Genomic DNA, 24,907 nt, shown 5'->3' with positions numbered 1-24,907 from the left:
AGTTTATTACCCTGCTCCTCCTCAAACCCCGGGTCCACTGAGGCCGCCGACCATGACTAAGCTCGTGATTGACGATTGCTAAGCAATTCCGATCGCCATCCTCCCAGCCACGTGCCGAAGAGTTTGTTGGTCAAATAATCCCAAATACCTTCAAGACACGCGACTGAAGAAAACGGGAATCGAACCCTCACTTCCCACACTTTATTGCATGCCGAGTGGATTTGCACGGTGTAGAAAGCGGCATTACCTGACGTGATTTACGGACCTGATTCAAGCCAAATTCGGTCTCGGATGATGCTAGGCCAATGGAGAAAAGACGTACCCGAACAGGTTTGAAAGTAACAACAAAATGTACAGCCTTTTATTTAGAAGGCACAGAGAAAAAGACGAAGATGCAACCTTACCAATTCATTACCTATAATAAACCCCACAGGCACCTTCACACAATCACACACACAGGGGAATGACACACGGGTTATTCTCGTGCTGATGTGCGTGCTGGGATTGACTCGATGGTGGCCACTTGGTCTGGTGTGTGCAGCGCACAGCTCGATCCTCGATCCGGACGTGCAGCCTGGATTAGGTACGGTCCGAAGGATGAACCACCGCCTCGAAGTCAGCACGGACGAACTTCAGCACAGGTTGGACAAGCTGCAACGCAGGCAGGGCTAGATTCAGCGCAGGTGGGACGACCAGCTTCAAGATGAGTGGTGGGAGGGCCAACGCTTGCAGGTCAGCCGGATCACAGCGAGAGATCGGCGAAGAGCGATGGGTGTCGGGCATCGACGCAAAAAGCAAGAGGGGCAAGAGGGGCAACAGGGCGATGGGCGGGGGTTTTTATCTGACCCCAAAAGCTTCCAGAATGTTCCAAAGCCTCCCATTGGCTGAGGTTGGTCACGTGCTGGCTTTCAATCCTTCCTCCTCCGAGGAAGGTTTCAGTCCTCCTTCCCTCTTTCATTTGGGGAGGTTTCACAACCCATTGGTCGCTTGCTGGTGACGTGTCCCTGACCCCTCATTGGTCACGTGGGCTTCGCATTTGGCCACGCCCTCCCTTACTTCAAAATGGCGTCCCTCCACCACACAGAGGTTTGAAATCCTGCCTAAATCAACGCATATTGGTGTGTATTATTACACAATGGAAAGGGGCTAATCTTTACATTCAATAAGAAATAACTAACTACTGCAGGCTACATATTGTCGTGCAATTAACATTAACATAACAATTAACATCCGGAGGAGGTTATATTAGGGCGGAAGGTCAGATTACAGGAATGAGAGGGACAGCATAGAAAGACAGGCACTTAGACACACTCTTATATTAACCCCAACAGACGACAGATAAACGGGACAAAAACTGACTCACACGGGGATTGATGGCAAGGAAAGGCAGAGTCGATGGCTCCAGGTGCACCTGGGCTCAGGGCAGAATCGACCCGGTCCGGTCCGGTCCAAAGATGCGGGGAGGTCGCAGCGCTCGGATGTGGTGATTGTCTTCTCAAGCTGGGGGCGCATCTCTCGTCACATCCGGTAAGTCGCTGCGTATATCCGGCGGGGAGTGACACGCCCTCGGCTCGTTAGCTCCGCCCCAGATGGAATCGGTCCGCCCTTCTTATTGGGTGCGGGGAGGGTTACCAGGCTCCGCCCTTGACGAGGAGCTGACAGGGAGCCCCTTCGTGGTAACCCCGTCGGAGCGCATGGTCATGGCGGCTAACCGAGCCGGTGTGAGGACGCACACTCCCCCCGCGCCGTGCCGTTGTTGTAGTTGTTGTTGTAGTTGTTGTTGTAGTTGTTGTTGTTGTAGTTGTTGTTTGGGGAAGAAGATGGGAGGAGGTAAGGGAAGGTCCTAAACTCACTACTGGTGCCATATAATCACATTCTGGTGCAACGAAGAGTCAGAATTAATGGAAACGAGTCCTTAACTGACATAGACTAAGAATAACTAGCAAGATGTCCGAAAGTTGTCTACGTGAGATGCGGTGGACCTGGGCACGACATTTAATGGGGGAAAAAGGGGAAGGTCGGTTCTACAGAGTGTTATTTACAGGCAATGGGACTAGGGAATGGGGGATTGGGGATAGTTGGGGAATATTGGGGAAATAGGGGAATATTTACAAGCGGATATGGAGGCCAAATGCCATATTCGCAACATTGCACCCTTCTCTACCCTCGGGGCGTCCCGACCCGATAAATTTTTACCTACTTTAGTGTGGCACGCAGATGTAGTTCCCTCTACTATTAACTCTACCCTGAGTGCGACAGTTTTACAGATATTCACAAATGAGTAAATATGTCCCCCTGCGACGTTGCACCCTTCTCCTCACAGAAACACACCCACAGGATAACCGAATCCGGAAAGAATTCGCAAACTAAACATACAGCCGGTAGGGAGCATTATTTACACAAGACTACGCTGATATTTACACTACGATCCAGGACCTGTTTTTGGAGGAACACATGCAGATGTTATGCATAGAGAGAGCACGCATGCCAGCATCGATACACCAACCCACGAGTGCTCTGTGGCCTACGGCCTTTAATAACGTGCAGAGCACCCTTTCCCAGCACGAAAAGCACCACCCCATAACACAGTCAGCACCATCCGGTGCACCAATAAAGTGTTTATGAATCACCGGTGGTGTCACAGCCGGCCGATGTTCTGCCGCTGGTCTTGCCTTCGTGTGGTGCACTTGGCCCTCTTACTTCTTTCAAAAATAAAGAAAGGCGCCAACCGCGTCCATTTCTCTATTGTGGCCGTCAGGGGGCCAACTGTTAGTGGTTCACCTTGTATGGCATAGGTGCCACGTTGACCCATAGGTCCATCCATGGGTGGTGCTTGGCCGCAAAAGAACTGCGGTCCATTGTGGGCGGCCACAACCATTGCGGTCCATATGGTGTATCGATCCAGGCAGCAAGCAGCAAAAGTGCAGGCCCACAACTGCGTAGCCAGCACCTCTCTCTCCTCTCTCTCTACCCCAAAGCCAGATCCTCGGAGGTGGGAGACAAAAGAAGAAGACAAGTGAGTAAGGTGGTAAGGGCGCAAAAGTGCACGCAATTTAAGGTAATGCACACTGGGGGCACATGGGAACCAGGTGAGACAGGTACGTTCCTACCGTACGCTCCCCCCCCCACCACCAGGTAACCTACATGGCCCCTCCCTTACCCCTTACTGTATCCACAAAACACAACACTACCCATAAACATCTACTTTACAAATCAACAAACATCCCTACTGTCTTCCCCGTTCCTCCCATAAACCAAATTCGTCTTCTCTCCCTCCTAACCAATCAAATTTGCCATTTTCAACTCAACATCATAATTTGCCATCACCAATTCATCATCAGTCCCTCCTAAGGAGGGAGAGATGGAATCACCCCAATGTCTCATCCACGTCGTGATGCGTCTCACAAATCCAACAGCAGTCCTTACTTCCTGCAACACAAAACAAAGAAAACACAGGTGTGGAGTCATCATCATCACCTCTGGTAAGTGGCTGCGTATGGTGCGACAGGTTCATCAATCCTAAGTATTTCCTAAATGACTAACAACTTTACACTACCCGGGGTCTTTCTCCGGCCAAACCATTGGCCCTTTTACACTATGGGTTCTAAAAACCAATTCCCATTGGCCAAACTGTGGTGCTTTTCAATTTGGGGTCTCACTCCCCCGATTCATCTCCCGGTGCCCTCGCACAATTTCCGGGCTGTGGCGTGTACCTCTCCCAGTGGGTCTACCCACCTGCACACCTCCACCACTGCAGTTGCCTCCGAGCTTACCTGCTCCCTGCCCTAACCTAACTACCTGGGGAAGGCCCTCTGGCGCTCTCCCCACTCGGTGCCCTCTCTGGCACTGGGCTACCCGGGTCCGTCCTCCGGATCCTCGGGCCCCATCCACAACTCTACCGGCTCCCAGAGCCCACCTGCGGCCTCACCTGGCCGACATCCTCACAGTGGTGGAGTGCCCAACCAACTACACACACTAACAGGCTACACGCCCAGCCATTTCCACGACACTAATGCACCCATCCACAATACCATTCTGTCACCCGCACCACAGATGCCAATATCCAACCACAATTTACCTATACCCTCTACCTAACACTTACACTACCCGCCCCGGGTATTCGTGAAAGGGGTCCACTCTTCCCCCATCCACACCTTCGCACCATGCACACCACTCCGTACCACTTACTCCAACTCTCTCCACACACCTGTACTTGCACACCTGTGCTCTCACACCTGGTGCCACCTGCACCCTTCTCTCCCCAAGCGCATTCGCGCTGATCCACACACTCACTACTCACACACTGCTCCACACACCTGTCCAGTTGCACACCTGTGCAATCACTCCTGTTCAATTCTCACACAGCATCATCTCATCTAACTACTCCCCTCTGAAACTTGCGCTTCCCAGTCGTCCCTTTAAACTATTGCGCTCCCTCGTCATTATCATCCACACTAATCTACCTGCGTCCCCACTACAGGTATCAGTCGCTAACTAAACTTAACGTTACCTAATGTCATCTTCTAGGGCCCTATCAATATAACCTAACCCACCCGGGCTAGTTTTCACTGCCATACACCCCTTAAGCTATTGCTCCTTTGCCCCCCATATGGGAAGGGCGGCAGGGATGCCAGCCTTACCCACCGGGCCCATCGCTCACTACCAATTTTGCACATCAAATTTCAACAAATTAAAAATTTGGCCAATCACTACCCATCATCTGCCAATCACTACTGCCAATCCCTTGCCAATCATCAAATTTTGTTTTTCTCTAATTTTGGGTCCAAAACACTAACCTCATCACCCAGTCTACTCACTAATGCCTCTCAGTGCGCCAATCCCTGTCCAAAGCCCGGCTTCGTAAAGCCAAGCCATGGATGCGGGTTGTTCTGTGCCAGCGGCTGGATGCGTCCGGCACTCGGTGCAGGGACGGGGGCTTACCCGGGCCGAGATCCCACGCACCATCTCGGCGTGGAGCCATCCAATGTCCCGATCTCGACCTGCCGGACTGCCTCAACAAAAAGTGGTCGCCATGACGACCCTTTCTATCGGGCTGCCCGCTCCGCCTAGTGGAGCACGGACGCGGCCGTTCAAAGCGAGGCCCAGCACGCACCGAGGGCCCGATTCGGCTAAAAGTCGACCTAACCTCTAACCCGTGTAACGTCGATGCTTCACCTGCATGCTTACACCCCGCAGCCCGTTCCTTGCTCACACATCCACCCGTCTCCATGCTCCTCGTACCTTTCCTTACACACCTCGGTACTCTCATTCCACTCACAGCCTTGGTCACACACCTGACCACCGAACACCTTGGCACACATTCGTCACCCGCACACCTCACCAACACACCTCTTCGCGCCCCCTCCTCTGTCACCTCCTCTGTGACAATCACAGGTGTGCTCTCATTCGCACACCCAACCACGTGCCTCACCACCAACTCCAGCGTGCATTCCCACTCACGCTCTACCATTCCAGGTGTGCTTCCTTTCTCACCTGTCACCACCAACTCACGCTCCGTGTCACTCTCACTACTCTCACCTCCATTCTTGACAGCGCACTCACCCTGACTCTTGACAGCGCACTCTTTCCTCATGCACCTGTCCGTCACACACCTTTCTCGCGCACACTCTCCCGTTACACCCTCTGTAACACTCACCACAGGTGTGCATTCTTCCGTTACATCCTCCGTAACACTCCTCACTCCGCGCTTCCATGTGCTCCCTCGCACACGCGCTACGACCGACTCACTCTCACCAGCACCCTCACTCCTTGGCACGCACTTTTTCCTCACACACCCCAGAGTCTGACTTTCTCGCACACCTCCTTTTTCGCACACCAGACCTGTCGCACACTTCACCAGCGGCCTCTCACGAACACCCGGGTCCATCTCGACCCCCAAGCTTCTTAAATCCCCTGGCGCATCATACGCACGACCATATTGGTCACCACTTACACCGGGTCCTCTTCCTCTTCGCTTCTCCTCCATCACCTGCGAATCCCTCATCCGGTTAATGAGCACATCATCACGATCCAAACACAGACTTTGGACCAATTCTTTTATCTCCTCCTTTATCTCTTTGTTATCCCCTCTCCGTCGCTTCTTAATTTCGCTCACCCCTTCTTCCACTTCTTCTAATTGCTGCTTCACCTCTTTTATTCCCCGGTACGTCTCCTCAAGCTCGTCCTCCAAGGCTACCTTGACCGTTTCCATGTGCGTCCTCACCTGCCGGTCCTTCGTCTCCATTACCTCTATCACCTCGTCCAGCCTCGTTGTCAGTCCCTCACGTACCATCTGACATTCCCTCTTCGTCGCTACCAAGTCATCTTTTAGTTCTTTCTGTGTCGCCTTTAACCCTTCTATTACCGCTGTGTTCTTCTTTACCTGTTCCCCCAACTCCTTTTGTCCCACTGTCAGTTGTTCTACTCCCAGCGTCAACTCCTCTATACCCCCTTGCAATTTTACCGTCCCCTTTCTCACCTCCTTCTCCATGCGCTCCTTACAGTGCCTCACCTCCTCGCGCACTCCTCCGACCTCCTCACTCACTCCTCTTCTGATCTCCTCTCCCATCACTTGCATCTCCTGTCCAGCTGCCACCCTCATCTGCTCCATTTCCTCCCTGTGAGCATCCAGTTTGGTTTCTACCCCCATTCTGACCCCCTCTATCTGCTGCCCCATTTGGTTAACTTCCCTTTCCGCTTGGTCCCTCATGTCCCTCAATTTGCCTTCCATCCTGTTTTCTAACCCCTCTAACCCATTTTTCACTCCCTCTATCTGATTCTCCTGGGCAGCCATTCTATTTTCTACCCCCTCTAACCCCTTTTGCATCCCTTCCATTTGATTCTCTTGAGCGGCCATTCTGTTTTCTACCCCCATTAACCCATTTCTCACCTCTTTTATCCCGTTGTCTAACCCCTCAAAATTATTGTCTAACTTCCCAAATTTCTTGTCTAACTCCTCAAAATTATTGTCTAACTTCCCAAATTTCTTGTCTAATCCCTTAAAATTATTGTCTAACCCCTCACTGGTACCCCTCGCTTCGTCCCTCATTACCCCCATTTGGTTTCCCATTACCCCCAATTGCTCACTCTGAGCATCCATCCGGTTCCCCATTACCCCCATTTGGTCTCCCATTCGTTCCATAAGGGCCCTCATTTGCAGGAGGAAAAGGTTCGAATCCACCAGGGGCGCTGCCACGGTCGCGGGCGTGGACGCCGTGGCCACCTCGTGCGTGACAACGCTATTTTGCGACCCTGCCGCCCTCACTGCTTCGCTCTCCTCGCGTCCCTCAATTTGGTCCTGGACCGACCCTGCCTCACTCTCCACTACCGGACCCCAGCCGACTTGGTCTGCCATAGCGCGACTTTCAAAATTCGGGTTTTTATTTTCGTAAAACAAATTCAAATTTCGGCCGCTCCAAATTTTGACCAAATTTTTTTTTTTTTTTCCTCTATTCGTTTTTTTTTAAAAATTTGGTCGGGCCTCGAATCCCACTCCCAGACACCAATTGTTACAGACGCGGTTGTGGATGTTAGTTTACCGAGCGGTTTGGTATGACCACGTCTGCACAAGTTACCCGATTATACTCGAACGTTGCCGAGTCGCGCTACGCTAGATCAATGAAGGAAAAGGACACAACGGCTGGATTAAAATGACACGACACCAAGGGTTCAGTTCTCAAGACCTCCGGAGGAGGTTATATTAGGGCGGAAGGTCAGATTACAGGAATGAGAGGGACAGCATAGAAAGACAGGCACTTAGACACACTCTTATATTAACCCCAACAGACGACAGATAAACGGGACAAAAACTGACTCACACGGGGATTGATGGCAAGGAAAGGCAGAGTCGATGGCTCCAGGTGCACCTGGGCTCAGGGCAGAATCGACCCGGTCCGGTCCGGTCCAAAGATGCGGGGAGGTCGCAGCGCTCGGATGTGGTGATTGTCTTCTCAAGCTGGGGGCGCATCTCTCGTCACATCCGGTAAGTCGCTGCGTATATCCGGCGGGGAGTGACACGCCCTCGGCTCGTTAGCTCCGCCCCAGATGGAATCGGTCCGCCCTTCTTATTGGGTGCGGGGAGGGTTACCAGGCTCCGCCCTTGACGAGGAGCTGACAGGGAGCCCCTTCGTGGTAACCCCGTCGGAGCGCATGGTCATGGCGGCTAACCGAGCCGGTGTGAGGACGCACACTCCCCCCGCGCCGCGCCGTTGTTGTAGTTGTTGTTGTAGTTGTTGTTTGGGGAAGAAGATGGGAGGAGGTAAGGGAAGGTCCTAAACTCACTACTGGTGCCATATAATCACATTCTGGTGCAACGAAGTCAGAATTAATGGAAACGAGTCCTTAACTGACATAGACTAAGAATAACTAGCAAGATGTCCGAAAGTTGTCTACGTGAGATGCGGTGGACCTGGGCACGACATTTAATGGGGGAAAAAGGGGAAGGTCGGTTCTACAGAGTGTTATTTACAGGCAATGGGACTAGGGAATGGGGGATTGGGGATAGTTGGGGAATATTGGGGAAATAGGGGAATATTTACAAGCGGATATGGAGGCCAAATGCCATATTCGCAACAATATATATATATATATATATATATATATATATATATATATATATATATCTATATTATAATAGCCGTAGATGATTCTGTCTGTCTGTCTGTCTATCTGTTGGGTGTCTGTCCGGGGTGTGGCTTACTCGGTTTGCAGAGTAGCTCCACCCATAGCTCCACCCATTCTGGGAGTGGCTATAAACAAATATCCACCATTTTATTAACTCGCATAGCTTTGAGTCCTGTTTTGTAGGCCCGTGGTGTCTTGCTCTCCCCCAGTTTTATTTCAAATCAAATTCGATAAATCATTTCATTTTTCACAGTCGCTAACATAGTTTTAGACTCGGTTGAAAAAAAACGGGAAGAAAATCCGATGAAAGTTGCCGTTTATAGAACGAAATGAATTCTCAAAGGCCTGTAACTTCAAGGCCATTGAGTCTCTCTCACGCCTTTATCTCCAATCTAACTCACCATATGATTTCATTTTTATCGATGGTTTTACTTTTAGACTCGGTGTCAGCAATAATTGAGAACAATCCACACACGCGGGAAAATGCAGAGATATATTTTTTAAAATCGCGTCATGGTGTATCATACACCGCCCAACATGACACCGCCGGCAATGTGTCGATATATATTAAAAATTCGCTTTTGCTTTTCCGTTATGATATATTACTATTTCGTTTGATGATAGTCGTCACAAAAACGTCAACAATGATGCCGACATATATTTCTTCGTTTTTATTTCATTCAACATATTAGCCGGAAGTAAAATATGTTTCAGGAAATTACCGAGAGATATTTCTTCGTTTTTTTATTAGTTATGTGCGCATACACGTTAAATAGGTTTATTTGAAATCTTTAATTTTCCACAAACATTCCACACACGCGGGAAAATGCAGAGATATATTTTTTAAAATCGCGTCATGGTGTATCATACACCGCCCAACATGACACCGACGGCAATGTGTCGATATCTATTTTAAATTCGATATATCATTTCATTTTTCACAGTCGCTAACATAGTTTTAGACTCGGTTGAAAAAAAACGAGAAGAAAATCCGATGAAAGTTGCCGTTTATAGAACGAAATGAATTCTCAAATGCCTGTAACTTCAAGGCACGGAGGTATATAATATGGAGAGCCAATTGGCCACCTCGCAGCATTAGCCGCTGTGAAGCCACCGGAAATAGTCTGGCGGCCATATTGGGAAGCCGATTGTTTTGTAAACAAAGCCTGTCAAAGCAAAGGCGTGGCGCACTGATGATGCAGCTGGAGCGAATTTTAGGACCGCCAACTATTTAATTAATATAGAATACTAATATTTGAACTGATATTCTGGCTCAGAATCCCGTTCTTTAAGGAAATGGTGTTCATTAAGTTTGAAGTTGATTCTAGACGCATTTTTCCTGGGGAATCCAATGGTTTAGAGCTTGTTTGAAAAAAAAGTGCCCAAAATTACCGCTCGGTGTTCTTTATCGTTCTTCTCATGACCCAATCACCCACTAGTAGGAATAAGAATCCTGACATGTTACACCCCTGTTTAACTCCTGTCTTCACCTTGAACCATTCTGTTGTTTCACCTTGGTCGATGACCGCACATTGAAAGTCTTGGTAAAGGGCTTTTACAAGGTTCACTAATTTTCCAGGTATGCTGTATTTCTTCATTATGACCCAGACTTTCTCTGGGCAAGGAGTCGAAAGCTTTCTAGAAATCTATAAAATTGAGGTACATCGTCGTTTGCCATTCTTTGGCTTGTTCTATAATATTCCTCAATATAAGGATCTGATTTGTTGTCATGTTATATGATGTTACTTAATTCAGTCATTATATTGTAACTAAGATGTGTATGTTTCTATTACCGAGATGTTAGAAACCAGTCACATAAATGACATGAAACGCTGTCATGTAGTTAACCCACACAATTCTTGGGTTTCGGAAGTTTTTGCTATTCATAACATACAAGACTTACATGTTGCAATGGAACGTTCAGCAGGACATGGTAATTGTTACATGAATAATGGAGCGGAGATATAGACATCTCATGCAACACATCTTTTACAGTTTAAATATTTACACGAAGTGTTGGTGAACTCGCCATATCAGACAAAGGGCAACCCACTTGCAGACTTGATGTCATGTCGCATCAAGAGGCGCTTATATGCGGCAACAAACTGCCGGGCCGTTGGGTTATTCCCACTTCCACATGCAATGCGGACCGCTCCAAAGAAAAGTTCAATGTGGTCTTGGCTCATTTTGTACGTGAGCAGGTATCGCAGGGGAGATGAGGCAGGTTTGACATATGTGAAATACAAAATTGTGACACTCTCTATGCAGATCATGAAACCAATGAAGGGGGTTTTCAAACGCGTATTGGTCATAACTTGACCATTCATGTTTTTGATGTTGGACAAGTAACTGTAGGCAGTATCCAGGAATGGCAGGAAAAGTCCTTCTCGTGATGTCATGAGTGGTGCCTTGTAGTTTCGTGCCAATGGATTGCGAGAATTTAGAATGTCAAACAGTTTGTCCAATGTTTCAATGTATTGGCAGGTAGCCTCACTGCCCTGAAATTCTGATAGTTGCAAAGTGTCCCTGCAAAACCGAATTGCATCTGCCACACTAGTGTCTGAGCTCAATGTCTGAGTGGCTGTGTCCACCTTCATGACATTGCTCTTCCACTCGATGTGTTTCCGGGAGAGCTTATTTCCCAGACGCAAGCCTTCCCTCTTCTGCAGATCAAAGAGTGCCTGGATGTATTTCCACGCGATGACTTTTTTGTTGCCATCCTCCATCATTTTCATGGATCCAAGACAGTTTCTTGCAAGTTTAAGCATGTGACATGCATCGAGTACTTCGAGTACTTCGGCTTCAGTCGGACGGTTTGACCAGCCCTGTCGAAGTCACTCTCATTGAAGTGATCACTGCACAGAACTGTGGTGCCTGGGGTGGGGTAGAAGGACTCCCTTCTCAGGGCAGATGTCCATCGAGAGCACAAGTCCTTATCCTTTGGAAACCTTGAAACAAAATACATTGTGGTCACAAAATGTGGTTGCGGGTCAAAACCTCAGAGGGCAGTCAAAACATCCGAGTCAAAACGACTCCATATCAAAATAATATTTTGAGTTTCATATGTATAGTTAAATACAACTTCATCTGCTAATGTTTGCCATGTGTCGGACTTTCGTACCTTCCACAAGTAACCCCCATTTGCTCTTTCTGCTCACGAGTGACACAGGAGGGCATGGAAACCCTGACAGTAGTAGACTGGACAATTAAGTTAAGCTCATCACAAATTAAATCACTTGACAATGATCACGAGCTGACGAGTCAATCTCGATACTTCAATCTGAATCAATGAATGAGTCAATCAGACATCAGTCTGACATACTCACATAGCCCTAGTGAATACACAATACAGTTATATTTGAGATCTGTGTCGTATTGCACACCCTGCGCGTGGTCTAACATCATCAAATTCAAACACAGTGTTCAAACTTCATTGAAACTTCATTGAAACTTAATTACCTAGCCCCACCACCGTGACCACGCCAAAAACTGAAAAAGCAGAACACCCGCGATCGCGGTTTGTCACTTACTTGTGAAATGTGCATGTGGAGGCCTTCCCTGAGGTATTTGTGCAGTCAAATGCAACACACTGTGGCATTTTGAAACAGCGCGTTCACAAATAAGACTCCTTACAGTCGGTAAGCATCCAAAATGAATCAGAAATTGTGAGATCAGCTGATTGTGAGATCAAACACGGACGCAGACACAATCGGCTTCCCAATATGGCCGCCAAGCAACTTCCGCTAGCTTCAGCCGACAGCCGTCATTGGCTCTCCAGGTTTATTATATACCTCCGTGCTTCAAGGCCATTGAGTCTCTCTCACGCCTTTATCTCCAATCTAACTCACCATATGATTTCATTTTTATCGATGGTTTTAGAGTCGGTGTCAGCAATAATTGAGAACATTCCACACACGCGGGAAAATGCAGATATATTTTTTAAAATCGCGTCATGGTGTATCATACACCGCCTAACATGACACCGACGGCAACGTGTCGATACATATTAAAAATTCGATATATCATTTCATTTTTCACAGTCGCTAACATAGTTTTCGACTCGGTTGAAAAAAAACGGGAAGGAAATCCAATGAAAGTTGCCGTTTATAGAACGAAATGAATTCTCAAACGCCTGTAACTTCAACTTCAAGGCCATTGAGTCTCTCTCACGCCTTTATCTCCAATCTAACTCACCATATGATTTCATTTTTATCGATGGTTTTGGACTCGGTGTCAGCAATAATTGAGAACATTCCACACACGCGGGAAAATGCAGAGATATATTTTTAAAAATCACGTCATGGTGTATCATACACCGCCCAACATGACACCGACGGCAACGTATCGATATATATTAAAAATTCGCTTTTGCTTTTCCGTTAAGATATATTACTTTTTCGTTTGATGACAGTCGTCACAAAAACGTCAACAATGATGCCGACATATATTTCTTCGTTTTTATTTAATTCAACATTATTAGCCGGAAGTAAAATATGTTTCAGGAAATTACCGAGAGATATTTCTTCGTTTTTTAAAATTAGTTATGTGCGAATACACTTTAAATAGGTTTATTTGAAATCTTTAATTTTCCACAATATAATTTACTTGCCATTTATCATTTGATGATTACGAGACAAATTCCTCTTGAGGATCGTGACAATTCATGCGCTGCGTGGAAACTTCTATTTCCAAAATGAATGAGACGATCGATGAAGAACGCAGACTTGAACAGGATGCAGCAAGAAAACGAATGAGACGGGCGAACGAGTCCATCGACGAACGTCAATGCAAACTTGCGGGGTCACCCGTGGGAATCCCACGGGCATGGATGTGTGTGACATTTCGACATATTGAGTTAGATGCTGCACATTCATTTTTACAAAATGGTTACTGGCAAGTCATCAGATCCAGAAATGGTGTAAAAACCACCGTTTAGAGGCCATTTTTCCCCGCAAAGCGGGGGTTGGCCTTTTCGGGGACCGTGGTAGTTGTTGTTTTTTTGTCCCCTTTTTGAAGCAATGTTTTACGGCCGGATGCCCTTCCTGACGCCAACCCTTTTTGCCGCCTTCAACGACAAACAGGGAATTACCAGTGAACTGGTACTCAATTAGCCGACCTCGGAAGGATGACAGGCTGAGTCAACCCCCCTGGCATTAATTCGGCGATCGACCGAGATTCGAACCCAGGATCCTAAGCCGGCACCCTAGCCGCTAGCCCAACACCTGAAATGGTGTCATGAACACAATTTATTTACGCACAAGCACAAAAGCAAGACGGGCCGATTTCCGATTCCGACGGGCCGACGGGCGAGACGGGCCGATTTCCGATTCCGACGGGCCGATTTGGAGCAAGAAAAAGAACGAGACGGGAGAAAAAGGAGAGAAACGAGACGGGGAAAGCCGATTGGAGAGGCGAGTGAGGCGCGATTGGAGAGGAGTGTGAGGCGCGATTGGAGAGGAGTGTGAGGCACGATTGGAGAGGAGTGTGAGGCGTGATTGGAGAGGAGTGTGAGGCACGATTGGAGAGGAGTGATTGGAGGGGAGTGTGAGGCACGATTGGAGAGGAGTGTGAGGCACGATTGGAGAGGAGTGTGAGGCACGATTGGAGAGGAGTGTGAGGCGCGATTGGAGAGGAGTGTGAGGCGCGATTGGAGAGGCGTGTGAAGGATTGCAGAGGAGAGGAGTGTGAGGGATTGGAGAGGTGAGGGATTGGAAAGGAGAGGGATGTGAGGGTTTGGAGAGGAGAGGAGTGCTAGGTGGAGAGAGGAGAGTGTCAGGTGGAGACAGGAGAGTGTCAGGTGGAGAGGAGTGAGGGGTCACATATTATGTGAAATAACTAAATTCACACCATTTCTGGATCTGATGACTTGCCAGTAACCATTTTGTAAAAATGAATGTGCAGCATATAACTCAATATGTCGAAATGTCACACACATCCATGCCCGTGGGATTCCCACGGGTGACCCCGCTAGTATATATATATATATATATATATATATATATATATATATATATATATATATATATATATATAGCTGTCTAACATGTCTGAAGGGTGCAAGAGGTTTAAATGGTGTTGAGGTATAAGGGGTCTAAAGGGAATTAAAGGGTGTCAAGGTCTAAAGCAGTGGTTCCCAATTTTGTTTTTGTCCATGACCCAAAATTTGAAATCTCATTCGTCTCGTGCCCTAAATGGTACAGGTACCTAATTGGTACTGGTAGCTGGTACCTAAAATTAAAATTGTCAGAAAAAATGTTTTCAACATGAAAAAAACAACAAGCTCAAAACCTGGGATTTTGAGGGGTTCAAGTTCGGGTTGTAACCCTGGGTTTGGAAACCTCTGGTCTAAAGGGTCTGTGGGGTCTAAAGGTTCTCGGGCATCTAAATTGTACAAAACTTCTCAAGAGTGAAGGGGTCTAAATGTGTCTAAAGGGTCTTGAGGGTCATGGGGGAGGATCTTAAGGGTCTTTGGATCTTAAGTGTATTAAGAGGTCTTTGGGAGGTTTTTAGTCTAGTAGGAAGACTAGGTCCCCCTGCACCCCCCGGAGATATACTTCTAATCAGTGTTTCTAGATTGGAAAAAATGTGTAGAAAATGACTAGCTATGGCCCCAAGCTGAAAAAATGTCCCACATACCATTTTTATGCAAATTACTGCTGCCATTATCAAAAAAAGACTAGGTCCCCCTGCACCCCCCGGAGATATACTGAAACTGGCAGTGACTGGTGATTGAAATGCGGTGCCATTTTGTGTTTCAGGTCGAGGTACGTGAACTCCCCACGATCTACAGCAACCAGGAAGAGACTGATACCAGGGTGGTTCTGTACCTCCATCATGCTGCTACCATCGGATACAAGAACGCTGTAGTCAGAACACCGGACACAGACATCCTCCTGATCCTGCTCCACCATGCCCACAACATCAAGCTGACGGTGTACCTGGATACAGGGTCAGGGAAGCATCGCCAACTTGTCAACGTCTCTGAGCTGGCAGAATCCCTGGGAGAGGACTACTGTGCCACTCTCCTGGGGTACTATGTGTTCAGCGGAGAAGACTGCACCAGTGCCTTCAAAGGGAAGGGAAAAGTCGGGCCCTTGAAAAAGCTGGAGAAGAATCCCAGGTTTCACAGGGCATTCGGTGAATTTCACAGGGTATTTAGAAAAATAAAACTTTGTGTTAACGTCTGTGTAGACGGACCTTAATATGAGTCTATTATTTCGTAAAACTGTGATTATTTTGTAAATAAAGCACTAATTAGCATACTAGTATACCATAGACACATGTAATCATGTTATGAATAGTTCTATCATGATCTATGCCCTTCAAAACATGGGTCTAGACACCTTCATTTTTCAATTATCTGCAATATTGGCTGAGATATGTCAAAAATCGTTTTTTTGATAATGGCAGCAGTAATTTGCATAAAAATGGTATGTGGGACATTTTTTCAGCTTGGGGCCATAGCTAGTCATTTTCTACACATGTTTTCCAATCTAGAAACACTGATTAGAAGTATATCTCCGGGGGGTGCAGGGGGACCTAGTCTTCCTACTAGACTATTTGGGTTCTTGAGTATCTTTGGAGATTTAAGGTGTGTTTATGGGTCTTAAGGTTATTCGGGGGTCTTGATGGTCTTCGGGGGCTTCAAGGGCATCAATATTAAGGGTAACTACAGACTTGGCATTTAATATGGAATATTATTTTTGTGGGGGTGAACTTACTTTTCAAGATGACTTAAAACCAAAAGTTCATTGGAATTATGTTGAAATTATTCTCGATTTTGTTAATGTGACCTTTAAAAGAAACAAAAACCACATTTGACATTTCGAAGCAAGTAAATTGATCCTTGAAAGTGATGTAAACTGATATGGAACTCAATTCACGGACAGTACTGTGTTAAACCTCTGTACGTTTTCCAGAAGTATCTCTTTATTTTGCACATTAGCCAAAAATGTTTTTTAACAAAAACAAAAGTTAAATTACGACTGGGATTACGGACAGTAAAATTACAGTTCAGTACTTCGTGTAACCCCCACGAGCATTCAGGAGAGCACGTACACGTTGAGGAATGCTGTTCACGAGATTTGCCAAGGTTTGGACAGGAATCGCTTGCCATGCAGTGACAATAGCCTGCTGCAATTCACGCACAGAGGCAGGCTGCTGGTCCAAGTTGTCGATTTGACGCGTTAATTCTGCCCACAAGTTCTCTATCGGATTCATATCCGGGGACATGGCAGGCCACTCCATATACTCTACACCATGGACAGCAAGAAAGTGTTGGATCATGCGAGCATGATGAGGCCGTGCATTGTCATCTTGGAAGACAATGTTTCCTCGCTAGGCTGCATGAACAAATGGAAGCAATGTTTCTTTCAGAATGGCCCTGTGCTTGAACTGGTTCAGGTTTCCATTCAGAACAACCAGATCAGTTTTTCCCCCTGCATGAAAAGCAGCCGAAACGGTCACCCCACCACCTCCAGCATGGACTCTTGGCACTATACAATCTTCGTTGTAGGCTTCATGCACTTGTCTGCGCACTCGGACGCGGCCATATTGACGATAGACCAGAAACCTAGACTTGTCACTGAAGATCACGTGATTCCATTGTCCTGGCTGCCATTGACAGTGCTCTCTGGCCCACTGCAATCGACGCTGGCAGTGTTGTCTGGTCAGACGTGGCTTTCTCAGGGGACGCCTGGCACGATAGCCTGCTTGAACCAGTCGTTGGTTGACTAGCCTTCTGGATACAGGCACATTTGTCAGTTGCTGCCACTCAGCCCGAAGCCGATTAGCTGACTTGGTACGGCCATTGCGGACTAACCGGTGCAGCTGGCGATCATCCCTCCTTGTGGTTCTGCGGGGACGTCCTGCCCTCGCTATTGGAGAAGGGACACCCCTCTGAGCATTTCGTTTCAGGATCTTTGACACCTGACCTTGAGTGATGCCATACTGCCGAGCAATAGCACGCTGTTTCATACCGGAATTTCGTAAAGCCACCACTAAATGACAAACAGCATTGTCGAGTTGACGGACCATCTCCAGGGGAAGCGGCAATAACTTTTGTAGATGTGCAGCAGTTGTTTTCCACTAATACAGAACGCAACAACCCTTATATACCCGATTGTGAAGCCAATCGTCAAATGTACCTGTCCGTACATTTTGTCATGCCACCTGTGATATAATCCTGTTATTGACTTCTTGCTGGGACAGACAATCAGTGACATGGTTCTTTTAACAAAGAAATCACCGAAGCATAAAAGAAACTCACCAGATTGATATACCGAGTTCAGAAAGTAAACCCAAGCCAAGAAAAAAAAAATATTCCATATTAAATGCCAAGTCTGTAGAACGCCACTCACTAGAGCACATACTCCCGCCGTGGGTGGCCGCTGCTGAGCCCCATCTTCCAATGGTAAAAAAATCCTTCAAAAAATTCCTGGATCCGGAATAATATCCTGAGCTTCACCAAAAACTAATCAAATCTTCCTTATCCCTAGGGCAATCATCCCACCAACCTTCATCCAAATCTGTTCAGAACTTTTCCAGATATCTTGTTCACAAACACACAAACACAAACACGGACGGACACGATCGAATGCATTACTCCCTGGCGGGAGTAAAAAGGGGTCTAAGGGGTCTAAAGTATGTAAATGTCCAACAGTATCTAAAGCAGTCGTTCTCAAACTTTTTGACTTTCACCAAACCCCCACCCCCAACTCCCCCCTCCCCAATTTATTTTGCTATAAATTTTATTTCGGAAACAGAAAGGTGCAGTCGGACACGACGCCACCATGGCCGCTGCCCGCTATTGATACTACACTACGATAGAGATGATTGAAGAATGTGCTCCTTCCGGATTTAAGTCCAGACAGGAAGTTCTGTGAGTAGGTCCCACACCTTTACGTCATGAAAAGGTTAATCAGCAAAGCGAATTGCACGGGGAGACGCTGATGCCGCGATCACTATGCCAACAATTATTCCAACATCCTCTTCCCGCCACCAAGGCAAGGGATAACCAAGCTTCTACTGCTTAGTTGTTTTTAGTTTACAAAGCCATTAGCTGCAGTATTATTCACAAGTGGCAGCACGCACGGATCTGGCACGATGTTTGAAGATCGTAGGGATATTACAAGGTGGAGAACTTGGTGTTTGCAGAAATATTTAAGCTTAATTGATCCGTTTTTTAATATTTAAGCCAAATTCGACATTTAAATGATTTTTTTTCATATGGCCTCATGCCTCCCTGTACCTGATCCCAAAGGGAGGTGCGCCTCCCCAGTTTGGGAACCAATTAATTATCTTCAAGGGTCTTCAAAGGTCTCAGGGGTATCACCAGTCAAAAGGGTCGAAAGGTTTAAAAGGTACATTCCAATAGTACGGAATTAATAGAAGTCAAGGTGCAAATAATGTTAAAACAGTATGTAATTAAAGACATATAATCATATGGCTTCACAGACGGATCGTGTTTTTCATATATATATACACACACACACACACACACACACACACACACACACACACACACACACACACACACACACACACACACACACACACACACACACACACACACACACACACACACACACACACACACACACACACACACACACACACACACACATATATATATATATATATATATATATATGGTATCTGTAATCTGGTTCTCCAACCTAATGAGCGGACAGCATGACGTCATCGCCATGCATGTCCGCATTGCCTGCAAAGCTCCAGAGGAACCATCTAGCAGTGCGTCATTACGGATTATAAATTCAGATACTGTCACAAGTGCATGCAAAACTCACAGTTACCGCCCTGGTTTCGCCCTTGTTGGGGCTTCATCAGGGCAACGCAGTGAGGCTTTCCATACACTTGTAACTCTGTGAACCTTTCGGTTTTTATATCAGTCACTATGCGACCTTCATATCATCAGTGGAGAACCGCCAGCAAGGTGTCCCATACAGCTGCTGCTGCACCTTGCTGGGAGCGATAAGCACTGCCTGCCACACGGTAACGTTATCTCTGGTATCCACTCATCATATGGAGTCGACCTGGTTGCGGTTGGGAGTTACTAATAACCGCAACCAGGTTACTGTCTGTCTCCCAACAACAGTTACTGTCTCCCAACCGCAACCAGGTCGACTCCATATGATGAGTGGATACCAGAGATAACGTTACCGTGTGGCAGGCGGTGCTTATCGCTCCCAGCAAGGTGCAGCAGCAGCTGTATGGGACACCTTGCTGGCGGTTCTCCACTGATGATATGAAGGTCGCATAGTGACTGATATATATATATATAATAATAATAATAATAATAATAACAATAACATTTTTATTAGCCACCGTGAGACAGTCCGAAACGGGGGCTTATGGATTTAGTCTTGTCAGTCTGTCCGTCCGTTTGTCTGTCTGTCCGTCCGTCCGTCCGTCCGTCTGTTTCTGTGTGTCCGTGCATGAGTGCGTGCATCCGCAACAATTTATTGAACATGCATGGTCCGATTTTGTTCAAACTTGGAAAAAGCAGAGTGCATGGTGGCATATACGTGCACCTCACTTTATTTTGCGATCTGATCAAAGATGACCGACTGGTCGACTGGCAGCCATTTTAGTTGTAAAACAACCCGATATTGAACACGTCCTCACCCATTTCTCGGACATGCATTTACCAATCTGGTTCAAACTTGGCACACAGATAACGAATGAAGGGTTACATATGCACGTCATTGTTTTCCAGATCAGTTCCAAGATGGCCAACTGGCAGCCATTTTGCGACTTAAACATGTCCCCAACCATTTCTCCGACATGCATGGACAGATTTTGTTCAAACTTGGCACAAAAACAATACATGAGAGTATACATATGGAGAAGATTTTGTTTTGTAATCCGACCAAAGATGGCCGACTGACGGCCCTTTAACTCTTTACAGCAAAATAGCAAACCACGGGGGCTATGACATTTTATGTCTTTTCTTCTTGTTTGATGTATTAGCTCGTCGGCCACATTAGCCGAGTCCATGTGTTCGCGTAGGTCAGATGATCCAGGAGCCGTGAGAAGGATCCGTTTGAGTGAAGCTGTCCTGTTCTTATGTATGTTGTAAGTGGCGGTATAGTTGACATCAGGATTAGATACGAAGGTGTAGTTTGTACATGTCCTCTCTGTAAAGCCAGATATGGCATCCAGGCAAGGTAGGAGAAAGATACATTTGTATATGACTTGGTTCACGTTTGGCCCGAAACTCTCCATCCCCCACCCCCATTCCCACTCATGGCTAAGTCAACCCAACTGGTGTTATTGTGGTGCAGGCTGGGGCTTAAACCCTGAAGTTTAAGATCTTGGCAAACGCCTTAACCATTAAGCCGCCACCACCAAACTCACATACATTATCAGACAACCTTTTTTCAATAATCGAAATTGGTGCAGTGAATGTTTCCCCGACAATGTAAAGCATCGTTATGATAATTTCAATTAAAGTAAAACGTCACTTAATGTTTTCAGACATTTGGAGGAAAGCAGGAAAAGGTCACTTACGTTTGATGAAACCAGATTATGTCCAAGGAGGGTGTACACGATGAAGGAGAAAATGACAGCAATGTTGGGGACTGTGTTTGCCATGGAAGCATTGAAACTCTGCATGTAAGCTGCCTTTTGGAGAATACGATTCTCCAGTGCCCGGATTTCTGCAAACAAATAGGGTGGCTTTTAATAAATAAATCATATTGCATACCGGGAATGTTTTCAGATTTGTAAAATTATTTAAAATGATAGATTTTGTTAACAACAAACTCAGGGAAAAAATGTTCAGTGCGTAAAAATGTGTAAGTAAGTAACCATTCCGTGTTAGGACATTCTGAACCAAAAATACAAAATCACGAAAAATGGAACGCTACATTCAAGATGGGACCTTTTTATCTGTTTTGTTAAATGTACGATTGTACGTTATATTTTTATTTGTGTTTCACTTGTAACCTGACAAAGGACAAAAAGGTACGTGGAAGGAGGGAAGGGGCAAGCAAGACACACAGTGGAGTGAGAGGGATCAAGTGATGATCCACTAATGTGAATATGGAGTGGACAAGGAAGGCACAAACGTACGCAAGCATCATCAACAAAATGTGTATACACACAGACACAAACACACATTAGACACACAGGCAAACACAGACACACAGAAACACAGATGTACACATAGATGCATACATACATACACACACACACACACACACACACACACACACACACACACACACACACACACACACACACACACACACACACACACACACACACACACACACACACACACACGCACTTTTTTTTTTTTATTGGTACACAACATCGAGGCTCGTGAAAGAGCTAACATTAATCACACAAAAAGTCAAACCGACACATAAAACACAAAAAATAAGGGGAGCGGTAGACAATATGGGGAGAGAGGGGGAAGGACACAAACACAACATTTGAGAGCAGGGACATCGGGAGAAATGTGGGAGGGGGTGGGCTTGGGGGGAGGTGGGAGAGGTATAAAACATATGAACACTGCAAGGACTTCCAGGAAAAAAGTTGGAATTTCAAAAAAAAAAAGTATCTGGGGTGAATTAGCGGGGGTAGAAAAGATCAAGGTTTTTGAATGGGGGAAGAAAAGAGATGGTGGTGAACAGCTGTTTTGAAGACCTGGAGGGAGGAGTGGGATTGAAGTGAGTGTGGGAGTTTGTTCCAGAGGCGGGAGAAAACGGGAACGAAAGAGTGAAGGTGAGCAGAGAGCCTAGATTTTGGCAGTTTGACCAGAAGAGGGTTGCTGGCAGATCTTGTGCGACCTGAAGGAATATTGGGGGGACAGAGCACAGAGTGAGCTGGGGGAGCAAGGCCGTAGAGGAGTCGGTAGAAGACAGAAAGACCACCAACCTGCCTGCGGTGAGTGAGTGAAAGGCCCTCGGAGTTAACTTCATCGCAGGAGATTCCAATGATTCTGAAAGCTTTGGTTTCAACAGCGTGAAGCCGAGCGAGGTGTGAGGCAGGAGCAGCAACCCTGAGGGGAGAGCAGTATTCCATTGAGCTGTGGATGAAAGCCTTGAATGCGGAGAGGAGCTCAGGTGTGCCAAGGAAGGACTTCGCACGACGGAGAATCACCAGTCGGCGACTGGCTTTGGGGGCCAGCTTAGAAATGTGGTTTTCCCAAGAAAGATCATGGCAGATAGAGAGACCCAAAAGCTTGAGCGACAGAACTTCTTGGAGAGGATTGTTGAGAAAGTAAATGGGAGGGTTTTCCAGTCGGTCCTTTCGAAGAGACATTGTAAAAGTGTAGGATTTGTCAGGATTGAAAGACATGTTCCACTTGTTTGCCCAGTCTGTGATTTTGTCCAGGTCTGCAGAGAGTGAGGAGGCTGCAGACTGCCGATCTGAGGGATGAGGAATGGAGCGGCAGATAGTGGAGTCATCAGCAAAGAGATAGAGAGGATTTTCCAGAGAGACGGAGAGATCATTGATGAAGACCAGAAATAGCACAGGGCCCAGAACACTACCTTGGGGAACTCCAGCCAGAGCAGGAAGGGAAGATGAGAGTGATCCATTCAGAGCCACACGTTGCCTACGACCAGAGAGGAAGTCCGCAAGCCATGAGTGAAGATTTCCATGGATACTATAGGAGGAGAGTTTGGTGAGCAGAGCTGGGTGCCAGACCGTATCGAAGGCATGTGATATGTCAAGTGAGACAGCTCTGATTTCCTGTTTGGCATTGAGGACCTCCATCCATTGTTGAGACAGCAGAAGCAACATGTCCAGAGTAGAATGACCTGGTGTGAATCCAAATTGATGATCAGAGATCAAGCCATTGGAGAAGAGGAAGGATTTGATATCCGAAGCAATGATGGATTCCATGACTTTGCTGATAATTGGAAGCAGGCTGATTGGTCTGTAGTTGCAAGGATCTGTTTTTGACACACATACATACAGATGTGCGCACACACACACACACACACACACACACACACACACACACACACACACACACACACACACACACACACACGCAAACACACACACACCCACACACACAGACGACAGATAAACACACACACACACACAGACAACAGACACACACACACACAGATACACACACACACACAGCCACACAGACACACACACAGAAACAATACATATATACACACAATACATATAACACACACACACACACACACACACACACACACACACACACACACACACACACACACACACACACAGACAAACACACACACACACACACACACACAGAAACAATACATATATACACACAATACATATAACACACACACACACACACACACACACACACACACACACACACACACACACACACACACACACACACACACACACACACAGTGGAGTGAGAGGGATCAAGTGATGAGCCACTCATGTGAGTATGGCGAGTTCAAGGGAGGCACGAACTTACGCAAACATCACCAACAAAATGTCAAACAAAAATTGCAAAATAAAGTGAAGTGCATGTGTATGTCGTCATGTGCTGTGCTTGTGCCAAGTTTGAATAAAATCTGACCATGCATCTATACTATAAGAGAGCCGGTTGTCTGTGTGAGTGTCTCCATTTTTCTCAGAGATGGCTGAACGGATCTTCGTCAAACTTTCAGGGGTTTGTCAGTGAGTGCCGGGGAGTGTTTTAGACCCCCCAAAAAAAAAAAATTGAATTATGTATTTTAAAAGGGTCGAATTTCGAATTTTGAAAACGTCGAATTTTTGAAAAGGTCGAATTTTTTAGGGATTAAAAAAAAATCGCTCTACAGTGCCTAAACCTTTTTCATTAATGAAAGTTATGTACAAGAACACATTCACATCAATAAATACAAAACAATTACTAGACATTTGAACACAAATAATCAAACAAATCAAATTCAATCAAACAATTCTGGAAGCGGTCGAAGTTGGTGGTGAGTCTTCTTCTTCTTCCTGATCGTCATCATACTAAACTCAGAAACGTAATCAATGGCACATTCATCAGCATTATTCAACAAGAAGGGAAAATGATGATTTGACATTTGTGATGGAATATGATTTGGATGTAGTTACTTTTCCAATAGATTTTCCTTAATTTCAAATATGTTAATGTTTCTTTTTCGCTTGAGCAACACCGGGTACTCCAGCTATAAACACTTATATATACGTTACTCGGGGTACAAATACAAATAAAACTTTGTGTGGGGGGTAACATATGCTATGAGGCCTCGGCTACATGTGGGGTGTGGGGACCGGGAGAGGGGCGTAAATT

General features: G+C 46.3%; 1 protein-coding gene across 10 annotated transcripts in view; it reads right to left on the bottom strand.

The window, feature by feature from the left end:
- The window catches only part of ABCC12 (ATP binding cassette subfamily C member 12), a 407,545-nt gene that overhangs the window by 194,207 nt on the left and 188,431 nt on the right, over positions 1 to 24,907 (bottom strand). For all 10 annotated transcript variants that reach the window (XM_078772926.1, XM_078772930.1, XM_078772924.1 and 7 more), the window contains one exon: positions 21,154 to 21,302. In XM_078772926.1, the coding sequence (XP_078629052.1) occupies positions 21,154 to 21,302 (149 nt within the window). The remainder of the gene's footprint in view (positions 1 to 21,153; positions 21,303 to 24,907) is intronic.

This window comes from Myxine glutinosa, chromosome 2 (assembly GCF_964187855.1).
Source record: "Myxine glutinosa chromosome 2, kmMyxGlut1.1, whole genome shotgun sequence".
NCBI lineage: Eukaryota > Metazoa > Chordata > Myxini > Myxiniformes > Myxinidae > Myxine > Myxine glutinosa.
This window is presented reverse-complemented; position numbering and strand designations above follow the sequence as displayed.